Source organism: Lathamus discolor, chromosome 12, assembly GCF_037157495.1.
Source record: "Lathamus discolor isolate bLatDis1 chromosome 12, bLatDis1.hap1, whole genome shotgun sequence".
In the NCBI taxonomy this organism is placed as follows: Eukaryota; Metazoa; Chordata; class Aves; order Psittaciformes; family Psittacidae; genus Lathamus; species Lathamus discolor.
The window spans coordinates 1,962,035-1,978,934 of NC_088895.1; the positions used below are offsets into that span (position 1 = coordinate 1,962,035).

Here is a 16,900-nt window from a genome sequence, read left to right on the forward strand (position 1 = left end):
CTCTGTGGAGTACCATGCAACGGGTTACAGGTACTCTGAGCAGACCACTCCCAACATCTCTGGGTGAAAATGCTCCACTTCATACAACTAATTAAAGTGCCTGAGGGGGCGGTGAAACCTGTCAAGCGGAAAGAGATGCGCATTAATTCTCTGCACTGAATCGGGAAGAGAGAACTGTGTCCTTTTCACCTGCCTTCCTCATCAGTGTTTTACACAGTAAGAGAGAAGAAAATGAGAGAATAGGGTGGGAAAAGCACTTTTCCCTTTCCCTCCTTCTGCAAATGAGGCCCAAATCCCCCTTCAAATCCTGCTTTCATCTCAAATTTACAGCAGCACTATTTCAAAAGAATAGTGCAAGAAAGAAGCTTCCTTCCCCAAAGCAAAATATTCCATGCTGGACAGAAAAGCAGTCCAGATTAGTCCACATCAGTTTACAACACTGAAAAGTGCTTATTTCAGATATATTTTAAAACTTAAGAGATAAACCACAGTGAGGCAGATAACTGCAAAGATCTATTGCGGTCCCCTTCAACAAGACACACACGTAACATTTGGAAGCATTTGAATTTTGAGCTGCTTTTTGTTTCCCTTTATTTTTGAGTTGATTGGGGTCACGTTTTCAAGCTTAACTGCAAAGAGTAGCAGATTACTCCCAAGGGGGAAGCCAAAAATTCTCCTGTCAGTAAGTGACCCTGAAAAGTAAGTCCCAAGAGAGACATAAAATACTGGTAGAGCTGACATTTTCATCCCCAAATAAGCAAGGAAGAACAGCATCTCCTCCTAGTGCATACACATACTCGCTCTCATACAGTCCAGTGTAGGAATGTAAAAAGAGAGACTAACAGATGGAGAAACAGAATGACAGGAATAGAGAAGAGACATAGGGCTGGCTAATTTTCTGAGTGCACTGCTTACGGTTTTAGTATCTAGCATGCAACACAAGGGATTCAGGACTCAAGACACGCCACCATCCATAAAAAATAACACGGACTGCAATCCTGGAATGAAAGCTCCAACATCACAGCACCACAGTAAGTGCTTGAATTAATTTTATCTCTGAATTTAACCAAGCCAAAATTTAGCTTGAATCATTCTTTGTTCTTGAAAGACCTGAAGCACCTCTATAGTTAAGCTCAGACTGGAACAAATGACCAAAGGTTTCTATCAGTTTGAAATAAACTTGAAGTGTTTGTGCTGGGACCTGCTTTAAAACAAGAACTGTCTCTGCTTGGTAGCCTTCTCATCCACATTGTTTCCCATCATATAATCACAGACTGGTTTGGCTGGGAAAGGACCTTAAGATCACCCAGTTCCAGCCTCCTGCCACAGTTCCAACATCCAAGGATGGAGCATTCACAACTTCCTTGGGCAGCCCGTTCCAGTGCCTCACCACCCTCACTGTAAAGAATTTCTTCCTTATATCTAACCTAAATCTCCTCTGTTTAAGTTTGAGCCTAAAGATAGGTACATGCTGAAGAGCTTTCACCAGAGCACTTCAAGAAAGGACAAGGGCTTTATGTTCATCGGGAAAAAGTGGGAGGACAGCAGCAAGGCATCTTTGCCCCCATCCTTCCTGTACCCCTACCACTATTTCTCACTCAGTACACTCATCCTTCCCAGTGCAGCATGACAGCAAATCAGTCCCACGCAGCAAACCTAAAGGATCTGGAGAGATGTTACAAGACCATGATGGAAACACAAGCGGAGGTCTAAGTTTGGGCAGGGAATCGGCATGGGGAAATGGGAGACATAAACCACCTCCTCAGCTGACAACACGCTCCGCTGGCCATCACCACCGCATGCCCATTTCCAGCATAGACTGGGCCTCTACCAGAACTGAACTGGAAGAATTTCAAACACAGATGAATCCAATTCAGAACTAAAAAATTTAACAGGTTCAACTCCCTGCTTTCAGTGCTGCTGTAAAGAGCAGCACTCTTTCAATTTGTTACCACAACAAAAGGCTTTTAAACTACTAAAGCACTGCCTTGCTGTAAAAAAATAAATAGGCCACTTTACTGCAGACACTTGGCAACTCTGCCATAGCAATAGAGATGGCTGAAGAGCACAACATGCACATGCTGCACTTTACAAAACCCGCTTCTAGATAATTTCAGTATTTCTACTCATTTCCTACCACAACTTCAACACTTCGCCATGAATATTTACTTCGGGTTATCAGCTACTGAATGAAAGAACCTCAGATGCAAATCTTCTGCCTCAGAGCAGAACCAAACCACACGAGAGACCACACCTGATTCACTTCCTTTAGAAAGGCTGTCCAAAGTCTTGCTTTCCCAAGCGCAAGTAAAATTCTCTTGCTTACAATCTTAGGTTTCCCCTCTCCTTGCCCTGATGCCTTCCAAGGCATTTCATCCACACAGTTTCAGGGGTCCACGTGCTTCAATCCCTACTCACCAGACCCAGTCATCCTCCCCTTAGCACTCAACAGACACTCTGCACCCAAGTAACTCAGCTTCTCCAACAGATTTACATTTCACCTCTTGTTCTTTCGAACGTTTCAGTGTATACACGTGAAAAGCAGCAGCAGGAGAAAGACAGGAGCTATAATTTTCTAACTATACTCCTTGACAAGCCAGTTCTGTAATTCTGGACAGATATGTATACATCTGTAAAAATGAGTCTGCAAATTCAGCTTAAGCTTTACAGATATGCATAAAAACCTTGCTGAAATGGAGCAACAATAACTGGAATGCATATGGTACAGAGAAACTGCACAAAAATAGATTAAACTCTTATGGTATCTACAAATGCAGCATAATAAAAATACCTACTCACTAATCAAAAGCATTTCAACTACTTTTTATTGGCAGTAATGTCACAATGAGATGAACCATTTCCTCGTGCCCTCTCACATGAGTGAAAGCAGAAGACTGAAGGAGAAAAGAGCTGGGGGTTAAAAGCTGCTGATGTCCCATGATGGCTGGGAAGCAGGTGGTGAAGTGCAGAGCACATGTGGGAGGAAGCCGAGATGGAGCCTGGGCATCGCTCTAATGAAGTGGTGCTGAAGAGGCAGACGATTTCACAAGGAGAAAAACATCAGGAAACTGGTCAAAACACAGAGTCTCATCTGAAAAAAGCTCAACTGTGTTGGACAGCCATAGCCAGAACAAATCTGGGGACGAGGAGGAGGAGGGGGAGGCTGATCTCTCTCCAGAGCCCCAGATGTCTTTATCGTTGCCTAATGACAATTATACTCAACCAATTAAGACCCTGCTATCACAGTTGCATTGTTAGTAAGCCTTTGGCCCTGAGTGTTGATGGCTGTCTAATTAGTGTTTGTGCAAAGTACAACTGCAACTAATACATAAACTGACAAACACACAAAAGAAAAACTGTTAACAGGAACATTTTCAAAACAGTCGAGGCTCTCCTCGTTCAGTCCATGGCACAGCAAAGACAAACTGCTTTCCTTCATGGCTCTCTTACTGCTGGCACTGCAGAATGTCACTTCCAACAAGCAGGTCAACTGGGTTTCTGGTGAAACAGGATGCTGGTGACAGTCCATTTTGTTGGCTGTCTCAAGCACACGATGCCAGGGCAAGTCTTACTACACTAAGTTGGTGTGAACACCAAAGACACTTCAGAAATCAGTTCATATTTTCTGTGTTTTCTCTAAAGAATGTGTAGCAAGAAAATAAAAAGAGAAAGAAGCCCCCTTTGTTTCACAGTCAGGTTTGATTTCCAGAAGGCAAAGTCTGTTCAGTTTCCAGATACCTGCGGTGATCAACAAAACACAAGAAAAAACCCAACAACTTTGTTTCAGGCAGTCAGTGACCATCTGTTAATACTCAACAGATCTTATTATGAAGTCCTTACAATGTCAATGCATTTTATTGAAGTCAGTAGGAATTTTGCTCAAGTAACAGTCGCCAGCTATAGTTCTGTTTGAAAGGATGCCTGTTGATAAGTAAGTAAAATAATGAGTATTTTGCATGGTCTTGCTGCAACAAGCATCTCGGACCTTTCATCCCTATTCCACCAAAAGCAAGTAACCAGTCCTTCATGTGGTTAATTAAGGTATGTAGTCAGTGACCCCCTCAGAAGGCTTAAGAATAAGGTCCAAATAAACCCAAGTCCAAACGCCTTTGGAAGCTGGTTCAAACTGCTCCTAAGCTTCATCTTCTCCATAAGGCAGTGGTAACTCCTAATGTTCCATTCCAAATAAAAGCTCTTCACCACAACCACTGCAAGCTGGAAGATACCACAATGGCGACACACAATACTGAAATAAAATGGATTCTGTTACTTTCTTTATACTCAACATTAAGACCCAACAAGTCTTCTCTGAAATGAGGCATAACGATGCTTAGATACACTTATCACAGTGTTAGATACCTCACAGAGCAATCATCTGAAGACTTTGATTTTGCCACTGTGTATATAATCAATAGGTAGCTTGGCTAAGGGACTCCTTAATGGAAAGATTCAGGAAAAACAGGCTACAAGCAAGGAGTAAAGAACTACTCTATATGGCGGAAAGGAATATAAACAGAACACAATAATCAATACAAATGAAACAAGAGAAAATTTTCTGCCATTATAGAGCATAGCAGGAAACTATGCCATAAAATACAAGAAAAACCAGATAGGGTTAAACCAAACCCAGCATCTGAAACAATCCTAACACTGGTAGAAGAACGTGAAGCAGACAAGTAATGTCCCTGATTCCATCCCAACACTATTTTGGGTTGCTTGAGATATGAGTGCAGCTATGAGAAAAGTGACTAACTTGTACCAAAATGGATCTGGAAACACTAAGATTGAACATGTAGGAAGCACATTCTGATCATCCTATGATCAGTTCCTAAACTCTTCTGCTGGGAACATGACTTCCCAATTCATCAACCCACGCCCATCTGTGGACCACTCATAGATACTGAGCTGCAAAGAGCTTATACTTTCCTTCTTCTGGTCTTATTTAGGAAACCACAGCTCTAGAAAGTGGGTTAAGCTGCAGGAGATAACAGGCAGCTCTTCTGCAGGTTATTGTTGTTACCTGTAATAGAATTAGTATTTTTCCATCCCAAGTGCTTCTGTGTGCCTCACCTCCTTTTTAATTTGAAGTGGATGTAAATGTCATACCAAGGGAACAGAATCAAGCCAAAGGGTTATATGGTAGGCAAAACATTTTAATGAACACTTACAAAAGCAGAAGTTAGAGAAAGACAAACTGTCTCTAGTAATTTCCTTAAGGCCAAGAACCTCCCATCATTTAGATCCAAGTTCCAGTGTCTTGCATCAGCCCAGGCCCATTGATTCAACCAGTTGCTCTGATCAAGGAAATAGAATACTGTGGGTACTGTCATGACAGAAGGAAAAGAAATAAATCATCTTTATCAAAAGAATTCAAGAGAAATTGGGTTGCAATTTGGGGAGGATCTGCTCCATCAGACCTGTTATTTCCCGAAGGACAAACACATAATGCAACAAATAAAACAATGGCTCCAGTTTCAGATACAGGGGAGAAAACTCCACTTGAAGATGATGTAATTTGGAATGTTTACATGTTGGAAGGGACACAGACTGCAACATACTGCAAACAGCCGAGAGGATAAGTATCACCTGAACTCTAGACACTGATGGCAAAAGCACAGGGGCTGCTAGGTTGGGGAAACAGTAAAAGTGCAATGATAAGCTTACTAGAAATAAGGATGGGTTTGTCTGCCCTCAGTAGAAAATCAGGCTTTGCAAGCTCAAAAATGACTGTGACTTCAGAACACTGGGCATTACTAAGCACACAGCCCATCTCGCTGCAGCAGCGCATTCATCTGCATCCAGCACAACCTAGAGGTAAACCAATAGCTCCATGGTCAGGCAGGCTGGCAAAGCATCTTTCACAAAGAGTCGGGATCAAGCTTCTGCTCTTGGTTTCACCTGAAAGGCTCTTTTCCATCATTGACAGAGAAGCCAATGTGTTTGTCACGGAACACAACCTTACCTAACTCCTGTAGTTTGTCATCTGACCTCTCTGAAATGATGTCATCCTGTTTTCAACCCTCCTAAAGGTGACTCACTTGAAAAAAAGGAAGGTCTGACACTTACTATCTCTTAACAATGATGAGAATGAGTGAAGATGACACAAAAGGTTTAGGGAAGGTTGAAGGAAAAAGGCAAGCATTTTACCTTCTGCCTTACTGCTTTGTTTTACACCCAGGCTCTCAGTCACCAAGAGGGGAGCGAGAAACCTATCAATGTTGTGCCATTACACAAGCACAATTCAAGCAATTAAGCAAGGTAGGAGTTTATTCAGGCTGTTCAAGACTTCAGTTAACTTCAATTCATTTTCATTACTAATTAATATTTTGGTTTCCTCAGGTCTGCACACTGAATTAAGATGCAAGAGCTAATAACAAATACCTTGAGAATAACCCACAAGCCCTATAGCAAAAACCAAAGAAACCCAAACCAAATTAGATGAGAGTTGACATGAAGTTTGGAAAGTGCAGGGAAGTGCTTTCAAGCCTTTCGGGCTAGTTTCACACATCATTATGAAGCTAAAAAGAACAGCAAGTCATTTGCAGGTCACCTTTGAACATAAGGAAAGTAGACTGGGAGGTGATCATAGAGAACAAAGACATCCACCATATAGTAGTAGCTACTTACATTATGTTGCTCATAATGACTTAAACTGTTAAGGTCCAAACTGTTTGGAAGTGCTGCAGTGTTTAAACTGTAACCGCCATAAGACTCTTCAGAACAAAGGCAGCTGTACAAAAATCATTTCAGGGCATTCCCCAGCATGAGAGAATCAAAATTTATCACTACTCCTAAACCAGATGATTCCCCCAACCACACAGAGTGTTTAGAAAGTTCTTTTCCTTCTCATTACCTTTATCAAGCATCACTTGGAGAAATACCACGTGTGCTAGGTCTGCTTCACCCTGAGAGGGAGGAAGTGTTCCTCTACTGACTTACCGAGGCATTTCAGAGCAGCTAAATCTCACTAGAAGTAACTGAAGGAAATGAAGTCTCTAGGAAAGATGACAATACTTATGGGGGAAGGAGGAAACTGAAGAGAAGAACCACAGGCTGATTCCCAGCCTAGTCTGTAAGAGGGGCAGGGACTCCACGCAGCATCTGCTAGATGGATCTCTATCAGAAGCAGCACAGCAGAAGCATACCCTTGTATTTCCATTTATGCGAGCTCTTCACTAACAGTTTACCACTCTTCCTTCAGTCAAGGAAAACTGAAGAAAGAAAAAACAGATACCTTTATATACCTGGGTATTTGGAAGGATGGACTGACTCCTGTTTATTTTCATTTGGGAAGCTTTCAGAGCTACAAACAGCAGCAGTAAAGCCACAGTGCCCCTTCTGCAAGCATAAAAGTTAACACCCTGCACACTAAAACATCACCCTGCCTCACAGCAGACCTGGTGGGGTTTTACAGTAAGAGTTGTGAGGTTAAGATGACAGCCACCAACACAAGGCAGGTTTGCCACACAGCTCAAGAACAGCCACACGTGTATTCCACACACACAGCAACACAGTCTCACAACACACTACATGTTATACCACAGGATCCACTGCGCAATGACAATACAGTTCAAACAAGGACCAGATACATGCTTTGAGATCGGTGCTTCCAGGAGGAAACCTAACTTCTGCCTGCAGATGCCCATCACTGTGGCTGTCAATACTGCCCAGAAAAAAAAGCAGCAGCTTTCCTGTCTGAACATGTGCTTGCTTGAAAGATATAAATAAGCTTTTATTAAAAGACAATCAAGAAATCCAGGCATTCTGCACTGAAACCAAGCATACAACAGCATTAGGCACAGTGAACCCAATCACCAGTAGTAATTTATAAAAGCCAAGCAAGCAGACATATAATTGCTTTAAGTAAACTCTGACTTATAGATAAAACTACATTTGAATTGAATACAGAGGGGAGGGGGAGGACAGCATCCCTTTAAAGAAGATCCTTCGAGACATGTAACTGTAGAAAGGCTGGCAAATACAACACTGATTGGGAGTGAGGTAACCGCAAACACCACTGTCTCAAATGAAAAGGGATTCAAGGTCTGACCCAGAAAACAAGCATCGTAACCGCTGGGATGAAATTTTAATGATAAACACAAGATGTGCTGTGCAGGCCGGATTGAATTATCTGATGTCAGCCAGTAAATGCGAGGCGCTCTGAGAAAGAGGAGCTGCTAGCAGCCACCTTCCACTCGCAGCTCAGGTTGCGCTTAATCAATCCTTGATATTCTGCCATCTTCTGGCTTGAGCTTTGGCAGCAGTGTGGAGAGGAGGGGCCACGAAATAGGTGCATTTCTCTAAGGGAGAGCTAACCCTGCACAGTTTATCTTTGCTTCCTCACATAACGTTAACAAAAGAGATCTCCTCCTGAACCACTTCAGGCAAACTGCCTCCAACACACTTGTGGCTGCTGCTTTAGGTCACTCTGCTCAGAACTTGCACAAACTCCTTTTCAGAAAGAGCAAAAATAAAAAACCTCTAAACAGAAATGATCCCACTTTACTGCTTCAAACCGTGCTGGATAGTGAAGAACACAAGATCAGGTCTATCACAGCACAGGTTCACGTCACGAAAGGTTGTTCCCAGGCTTGCTGAAGACTCCAAATGCGCAACAGCCCCAGCATTTCTGCTGGAGATCCTTGCTCTCCACCCCTTGTTTGATTTTTAGAACCATTCTCTGATCTCCCAAGATCCCAACTTGAGCATCCTGAAACCTGGGAGCAGCTGCTACGCACTGCCAGAGTTTCCAGCTATAAAGACAGAATGTAATGCCTGGCTGGTCTGACCAAGCTGAGCCAGAGTGCTGCAGCTGCTCCCCAAAGTCAGGCAGCAAAAAACCTCCTAAAAACTGAGCAGCCCTATCTGATCCAGTGCAGCAGCCTGACAACAGAAGAAAGAAAGGTAAATGATGCCACAGGCCACTGCTGAGAAACCCCAGGAAATGCCGCACACAAAATCAGCCTTAAGATCATCACTGACCTCTGAAGTGTTGTAAAGTCACACGAGTTTAGCTTTATGCATACAGCAAGTCTCCCTGTAACCTAGGATTATTCGCATATATAAGCACATAAGTGTTTGTGAAACTGGAGATATAATCCTTAAATGTAACAGATAATTGATATTTATACTGAGAAGAATATTGACTTCTGCTAACCTCAGCTATTAAATTACTTCTCGAGTACCGAACGAATGCAACAGCTACTATTGATCACCAGATTCATTACACTTTTATTACAAATTTGAAAGCACAATGCCATTAAGTACAATACTATAAGCAGGGAGAGAAAGGGGAGGGTTATGTTTAGGTTTAAAGAAAAACAACAAAACCCCACCAAATTCCTCAATCTACCCCTCCTGAACATGCCCATAACTCATTTCCCTGTGCCATTTCCTAACGTCCTTACAAGTTTTAGTGATAACTTGAAGTCTGTGCTGTTTGATATTCACCATTATTGGCAGAATAATGAATTCATCTTCTTCGGGGCAAGATTCATCGGATAGTTTTCTACTTGAAGCAACTTAGAGAGATGCTGTCAGGGACCTCAAGCTACCAAAGCAGAGTGAAAGGCAAGCAGTAAACAGCAAAGGAAGGAATGTAACTTTCGGTCCTAATACTCTAAACATTTAATTTCCTAACCAGATCAAATCAAACAGCAGAATTCTGATTTCTCTGTGCTGTTGTACTAAATATATGCTCATAGCTTCATAAAAAGATACTATTTACTGAACATTCATTATCTCAGAGAAGGGGAATGACTGAAAAGTCATGCGAGTGGAACCTGGAACATTGCTTTTCCTAATGGAGACACACATGCAGCTTTTCCCTTGGTGGTCTCTTTCCTGCTCATCTATTTCCACAAACCCTTCAGGAACCACAATTTTTCAATGGCACCACCTCCCTTCACCATGCCAACTGCTGCAAACTCACCAAGAGAATCAGGAGACACTGGAGGAACTGGGGAACCAGCATGGAAACACTGTGAAACTGCATAAACCCAACTTCCACAACACACCAAGCTGAAACACAGACTGAGTTGAATACGCAGGATTGTTGTCCTTTGGTTATTAATTCTTTAGATACTTAATTTATTCTGCTTATCTTCTATATATTCTATAAAATTCTATAGTATATATTCTATAAAATTCTATATATTGCATATTTGGATATAAACACAATGGAGAAAATGAAGAGAAAAAAGAGCTGGAGGTTTTGGCAGCAGCATGGAGACAACTGGGGTTTCTGGCTCCCAAAAAAGTACAGGAGGTTTCATTAGAGACAGTGGAATGGATGCAGCAGTGCAGATCCCTAGCCAAGGCCAGGAAACACAGTGCCCAAGCTGAAGGGCACAGAAGAAGGCAGGTTGCTGTGGGCTGAGCTGGAGCCCAGCCACAGACCACAGCAGGCTGCGACATGCAGTGTCTGAGCACTGCCTCAAGGGTCTCACATCAGGCACTAAGATCTGTGGTCCTCCAGCCACACAACTTCCTCCAGCCGCTTCCATGGCCACTGTTCAGGTTAACCACTGTGTGGCACTGCCCCTCCAGAGGTCACAGACTACAGGCTCTTCAGCAGAGCCATTTCCATTCCTCTAACGCAACCAACTACAGCAGCGAAAACACTGCAGAAGCGGAGAAAGGGAAGCAGTACTCAATGAACAGGATGGCAGAGAGAAGAGAACGGGAGACCTGCAAATGCAGAAGGAACACAAGTGGAAAAAAACAAAACCAAACACAAACCAAACCAATCATCAAAGATGAAAATTCCCCTTTTGCTCCTGCTGTCTGCTAGTTCAGATTTCTGCTCTCAGTTGCCCAAGAGCGTTCTGAGGGTGCTGAGGTGCTGGCACAGGGTGCCCAGAGAAGCTGTGGCTGCCCCATCCCTGGCAGTGCTCAAGGCCAGGTTGGACACAGGGGCTTGGAGCAAGCTGCTCCAGTGGAAGGGGTCCCGGCCCACAGCAGGGGGTTGAAACTGGAGGAGCTTTAAGGTCCCTTCCAACACAAACCATTCCATGATTCTATGAAAAGCGTATCAATGTGTACCTACAGCCAGTGCATTCCAAAGCAACTTTCCTTCAACCAGTGTGTGAATTTTATAGTACTTCACAGTTTTCTCTAATCCCATAATGCATAAGCATACCATTAATGTGAAGTGCCACCATAAATATGGAGCTCTGGTATGCTGAGGACAGTGTTCTCTGACTTGCCCCCAGGGTGACACCATTTGTATTTACTCATGTGGCTTCTTCTGGAGGGCTACTAATTCCTGAACCTGTAAAATTCAAGCAGTAAAGCCTTACATCTATTGACGCAGTCATGGTAACCTCTTCTAAGCGTTTGTGAGGTTCTTAGAACTGTATTTAAGAGTGTAAACCAAATGAACAGCTAACATTACATCAAGGTCCTGACAAGGCTTTATATTAAGGAAAGAGAAGTTTGAGTTTCTCGGATTTTGGGTGTTGATCACCTCCCCAGATTGTCTTCCAAATAAAAATGGAGGAAAGTCACAGTCCTAAAGTTATCTTGCACAGTAACAAGAACATCCTTGAGATGAAGGGATTTTATGGAAAAAGTAATGAAGCGAGCATGCTTCAGTAGATGTGTACGACATTTAACACACTCTGGGTGCTTCCACAGCAAAACAATGGATACAGCTCATCACAAAGTACTGCAGACTTTACAGGGACCACATGCTTTGTGAATAGTACAAGAAAAACCTGCACTGCTGAAATGACTTGTAGGTAACCGTCATTATCAGTCACCTGAAGGACAGTCACCATCACCCACAAAGGAACTGTGGTTAGCAAAAGCCATTCTTGCTGCCTCTAACAAGTGCTTCTGTTGAATGTGTTAAAAGCAGTACATGAGATTTCAAGCAGTGTAAGTGAGCATCAGGGAGCCTCATACTCACCCAGCAATGACAACTCCATCACAGGAATGTACATCACACAGAATCTTTCCCAGCTCGTACCGCAGCTGGCTCACAGCACCGATGCGGTTCTGTACAGAAAGAAGACATGGTGTTGGCATAGCCACACAGCCACTGACTTGGGCAGGAGTGCTGATCTGCTGGAGGGCAGGAGGCTCTGCAGAGGCACCAGGACATGCTGGATCCATGGGATGAGGGCAATGGGATGAGGTTCAACAAGGCTCAGTGCCGGTCCTGCACTTGGGCCTCAACAACCCCACGCAATGCTCCAGGGTTGGGGAAGAGCGGCTGGAAACTGCTCATGGAAAAGGACCTGGGGGTGCTGATTGATGGAGCTGAGCATGAGCAGCTTGTGCCCAGGCAGCCAGGAAGCCCCCAGCGTCCTGGCCTGGATCAGCACCAGTGCGGCAGCAGGGCCAGGGCAGGGATTGTGCCCCTGCACTGGGCACTGGTGAGGCTGCACCTCAAATCCTGTGATCAGTTCTGGGCCCCTCACTGCAACAGAGACATTGAGGGGCTGGAGCGGGGCCAGAGAAGGGCATGGAGCTGGTGCAGGGCCTGGAGCCCAAGTGTGATGGGGAACAGCTGAGGGACCTGGGGGGTTCAGATGGAGAAGAGAAGGCTCAGGGGGGACCCGATCACTCCCTACAAGTGCCTGACAGGAGGATGGAGCCAGGAGGGGCTGGGCTCTGCTCCCAAGGAGCAAGGGATGGGACAAGAGGAACCGGCCTCAAGCTGCCCCAGGGCAGGTTTAGATGGAGCTGAGGAAAAATTCCTGCCCCGAAGGGTGCTCAGGCATTGGAACAGGCTGCCCAGGGCAGGGCTGCAGGGTTCACACACCGTGGAGCCGAGGCCTCAGTGCCATGGGTTAGTGGTGCCCTTGGCAGTGCTGGGAACAGTTGGACTGGATGAGCTTAAAGGGCTTTTCCAACCCAGTAGACTCTATGATTAATTTAATTCTTTGTGGAAAACTCCAAGCTTTGCTATTGCTACTGATAAGCTGCAGTGCAGCTGAGAGAAGTCGCATCTTATACTTGCTGCCTGGAATTGTTACAGATGGAAATGAAGGAGAAGAGCTATCACTCTTCATTATCACTCATAATCTTTAGGCAGAGAAACAACTATCACAACAACAACAAAATGACAGCTTTCTTTTAAGCCAGGGTACGTAACGAGCAGAGGAAGAAGCCTTCATCTTAAAGACCGATTCTCATAATCAGTGGATGGTTGACGTACAAAAGTCTCTCTTGAAGTCAGTGGAGCAGCATAGCAAACAAAGACTCACTCCCAAAAGCAATCAGACACTGGGGTGAAAAAAACAGGTAATGGAGCTAGGAGTAGTTCTCATAAATCCTTCAGCAGCTTTCCCCTTTCCACTGGCAAAAAGAGGCTGCAATACAAAAGACCAACTTTTCACCACCACTTCCTTGAACCAGGTTCCCATTTTTCTACAGTATCTGGATGCCATCAAAGAAATTCCCTTTTACCTTCCAGTTGGTTTTCAATGTGCGCTCTCTGGCCCGGCAGTTCCTGAGGGCAAGCTTCCAACAGGCATGATCGGAGATGCTTGTATCCAACAGGTATCCTTCCTGTTGGCACAACCTGTACCACAACACTTCATCTTCTGCAAGTGCCTTCCACGTCCTGCTGACCTAGAAACCAGATTTATAGACATGTATAGCATGAAGTTGTAAAACATGGATTTCATAGAAAATTATTTAAGTAACATCTGAAATGCACACATATAAATCAATACAGGCATAAACTGAGACTAAATTCTTAACTAAACAAATGTATTTTTTCACCTTTTATACTACTGAGTGCATAAAAGCCCCAAACCTTTAACAAAAGGCTTGTTTTCTGTGGATTCTTTTGGAAGTAACTGAATTTTTGCTCCACTAGAACTCCTTGCAAGATGGACACCAGTGTTCAGTGACCACACTGCCACTAACGCACTGAAAAATCAGTGTATGAGAGAACTGTGAAGGGAAAAAAGCAAGAAAACAATGAAGACAGCATTGTAAGCTTAGAGCAAAAATATGAATCTATGTTCATATTTGTAGCTAGGAAAACCTCTCAGATCACACCACAATCTCTCTAAAGCCCCACTGACAATGCCTGATTAGGTGTATGACATTAGTGATTTATAACCTATTGTATTACAGTATGCATAAATAGGAATGAATTATTAAGTTTTTCAAGCAGCCTCAAGTTGCTGTCCATTGCAGAGAGAACAGCCTCATCACTAGCAATTGTGGGCTTAGAATTAAAGATTCAAGAGGTAAGAGGCAACTTAAGTAGCAATCTGTTCCCTGTAATTCTTAATTTAAAAGAAAAAGAGGTAACCAATGAAACCTGCTACCAGTGAAAGCAGCAATCAATTGTACACTGCTTCCAAAAGACTAAGAAAGCCTTCTCAGACTGACATCATTTATAAGCATCTTACAATTAAGCATCTAATGTCCATTGCAGTCCCCAGCTTACACCAAGAACCCAGGCGTCCCATTCAGACAAACTCTCACAGGACTGTGCTCACTTGCCATGTGTTCCACAGGCACAACATGGCAGAGGGAAGTGAAAGATGAACTATTACTTGTTCTCTATTTCATAATTTGTATTTTGCCATTATTAGGCAAACCTTGCTTCAGATTTAAAACTAGAGTGTCACAACAAAATACAGCATAAGGAATACTGAAAGTACGACATGCTTTTGGCAGCAGAGATTTGCTAGGAGTCCATGCAGAACACAAGCCATGGAGTAACAAAGCCTGCAGTGAGGCTTTCACAGAGGTTAGGAAAATAAATCAAGCAGTTTGTAACGTGATCTGTACAATTTGTTATGTGACGACTTGGAAGAGCGTGCCTTAGTCTGCTCTATGAAATGGAGCATCAGGACGAGACTGGGGAGTCAGCCCAACTAAAACACCCACAGCATCACAGGGAGACAGCAGCTGAGGTCCAGAAAGCACCCATCAACATGACCCTGTGTCTGACAGGTCTCCCTGGGTCACAGTAAGTGCAAAACCATCTTGCACACATGGTGTGTACTATATAGTCCCCAAGCAGTGGGACAGTATCTACGCAATGAACAGCACAGATCTCCCCTGTGGAAAGCTTTACGAATCTTCTAGCCGTGCTGTTTACATTGTGTGCCTGTTGGTCTCACTATGAAGGCGCACATGTGTCATCAATGCTCTCAAAACCTAGCATCCCACTAGGAATCAAGGATTGCATCATAAGATATATTTCATTATATATTCTTCCAGGGAAAAGAAAAGTTTCATATGAAGAGAGAAGGGTGGACTGAGTCACCTGAATATGTTTTTAAGATTAGAATCAACCCGGTTGGAAAAGCCCTTTAAGCTCATCCAGTCCAACCGTTCCCAGCACTGCCAAGGCCACCACTGCCCCATGGCACTGAGGCCTCGTCTCCACAAGGTGTGACCCCTTGCAGGGCTGGTGCCTGCAGCCCTGCCCTGGGCAGCCTGTTCCAATGCCTGAGCACCCTCTGGGGCAGGAATTGTTCCTCAGCTCCATCTAAACCTGCCCTGGGGCAGCTTGAGGCCGGTTCCTCTTGTCCCATCCCTTGTTCCTTGGGAGCAGAGCCCAGCCCCTCCTGGCTCCATCCTCCTGTCAGGCACTTGTAGGGAGCCATCAGGTCCCCCCTGAGCCTTCTCTTCTCCATCTGAACCCCCCAGGTCCCTCAGCCGTTCCCCATCACACTTGGGCTCCAGGCCCTGCACCAGCTCCGTGCCCTTCTCAGGCCCTGCACCAGCTCCGTGCCCTTCTCTGGCCCTGCTCCAGCCCCTCAATGTCTCTCTTGAAGTGAGGGGCCCAAAGATACCTACATACAAGAGCAGCTCTCAAACAGGAACATCCAAGTCCAGCAGAACTAATACTCTACTCAATCACCTAGAGAACTTAATTCAGACTAGCAGACACACGCAATCCTCTCCACCATCTGACAAAGCAAGCAACCCGGACAGGGCAAACAGAATGCCTTAAAACGACAGAAACAGCACTGAGTCTTCTCTAGCATTATACATCATCCTGCAATAAAAAAGCAGTGCTTAATGCTCCTCTCCCTATAGGGACACACTCAGGAAGTTCAAAAGCAAAAGAAAAACCCTCAGAGCATTACAGTTTAGTGGGGAATTTGCTCTCAACTTGATTTTAAAGCAATATAAATCCAGATATTACTGCTCAAAGGAAAAAAAACCACCCAGCTTTGTGCTGACACACCAAACCGAAGCAGCTGTTGGGCAGGAGTTGAGCACTGGGCCAAGTCGGGTTGACATGAGCAGCACCTCTGCCCCCCTCCTGTTCCAGCAGCACGTTTCTGCTGACATGGAGGGGACAGGCTAGAGGCCAAGCCGAAGGAAACAAAGCCAAGTGATGGCAATGTTTGCCTTGCTTAGTAAAAAAGAAGCAAAAAGAAAGAAAAAACACACACCTTTGGAGGTTGCCAAAATAGACAATGTTGTTCAGAGCTTTCCAGTTTCAAGGTCTTAAAAGCATTTTATAAAGACGGTATTAAAACAAAAGAAGGGGGGGAACTACATAAAATTTAGGCTGCCTTTTCAACTTTCAGGAACAAACATGCAAAAGGAATAAAGATCCTTGCCTATTATGATTTTCTTAAATCAAATTACATTGAATCCTGCTGCTTTACAAGCCGGGATTTCCAAAGGGTCCTTAACGCAGCCTTTTCTTGCTGCACCAAAACTAGCATGACAATCCCTTGTAAAAGCCCCACTGAGCGAGGCTCAGCTGCAAGAAATCACTAATAAAAGTGTCTCAAGCATTCCACTTTACAGCACCACTGTGAGCTGCCGCATTAAAACCAGCCACTGGCTCCAAGTCAGCTTTATTAGATCTGCTTGACTTCGAGTTTCAGGTGAGGCCCCGAAAGCCAGAGCATTATGGCTTTATTTATACGCACCCATACATTCGGCTTGTTGGGGAGTAGCT

General features: G+C 44.2%; 1 protein-coding gene across 3 annotated transcripts in view; it reads right to left on the reverse strand.

The window, feature by feature from the left end:
* FBXW8 (F-box and WD repeat domain containing 8) overlaps positions 1-16,900 on the reverse strand; it is a 55,074-nt gene that overhangs the window by 28,654 nt on the left and 9,520 nt on the right. For all 3 annotated transcript variants that reach the window (XM_065692729.1, XM_065692727.1, XM_065692730.1), the window contains exons 3-4: positions 13,417-13,581; positions 11,912-12,000 (exon numbers count right to left, since the gene is read on the reverse strand). In XM_065692729.1, coding sequence (XP_065548801.1) covers positions 11,912-12,000; positions 13,417-13,581 — 254 coding nt within the window. The remainder of the gene's footprint in view (positions 1-11,911; positions 12,001-13,416; positions 13,582-16,900) is intronic.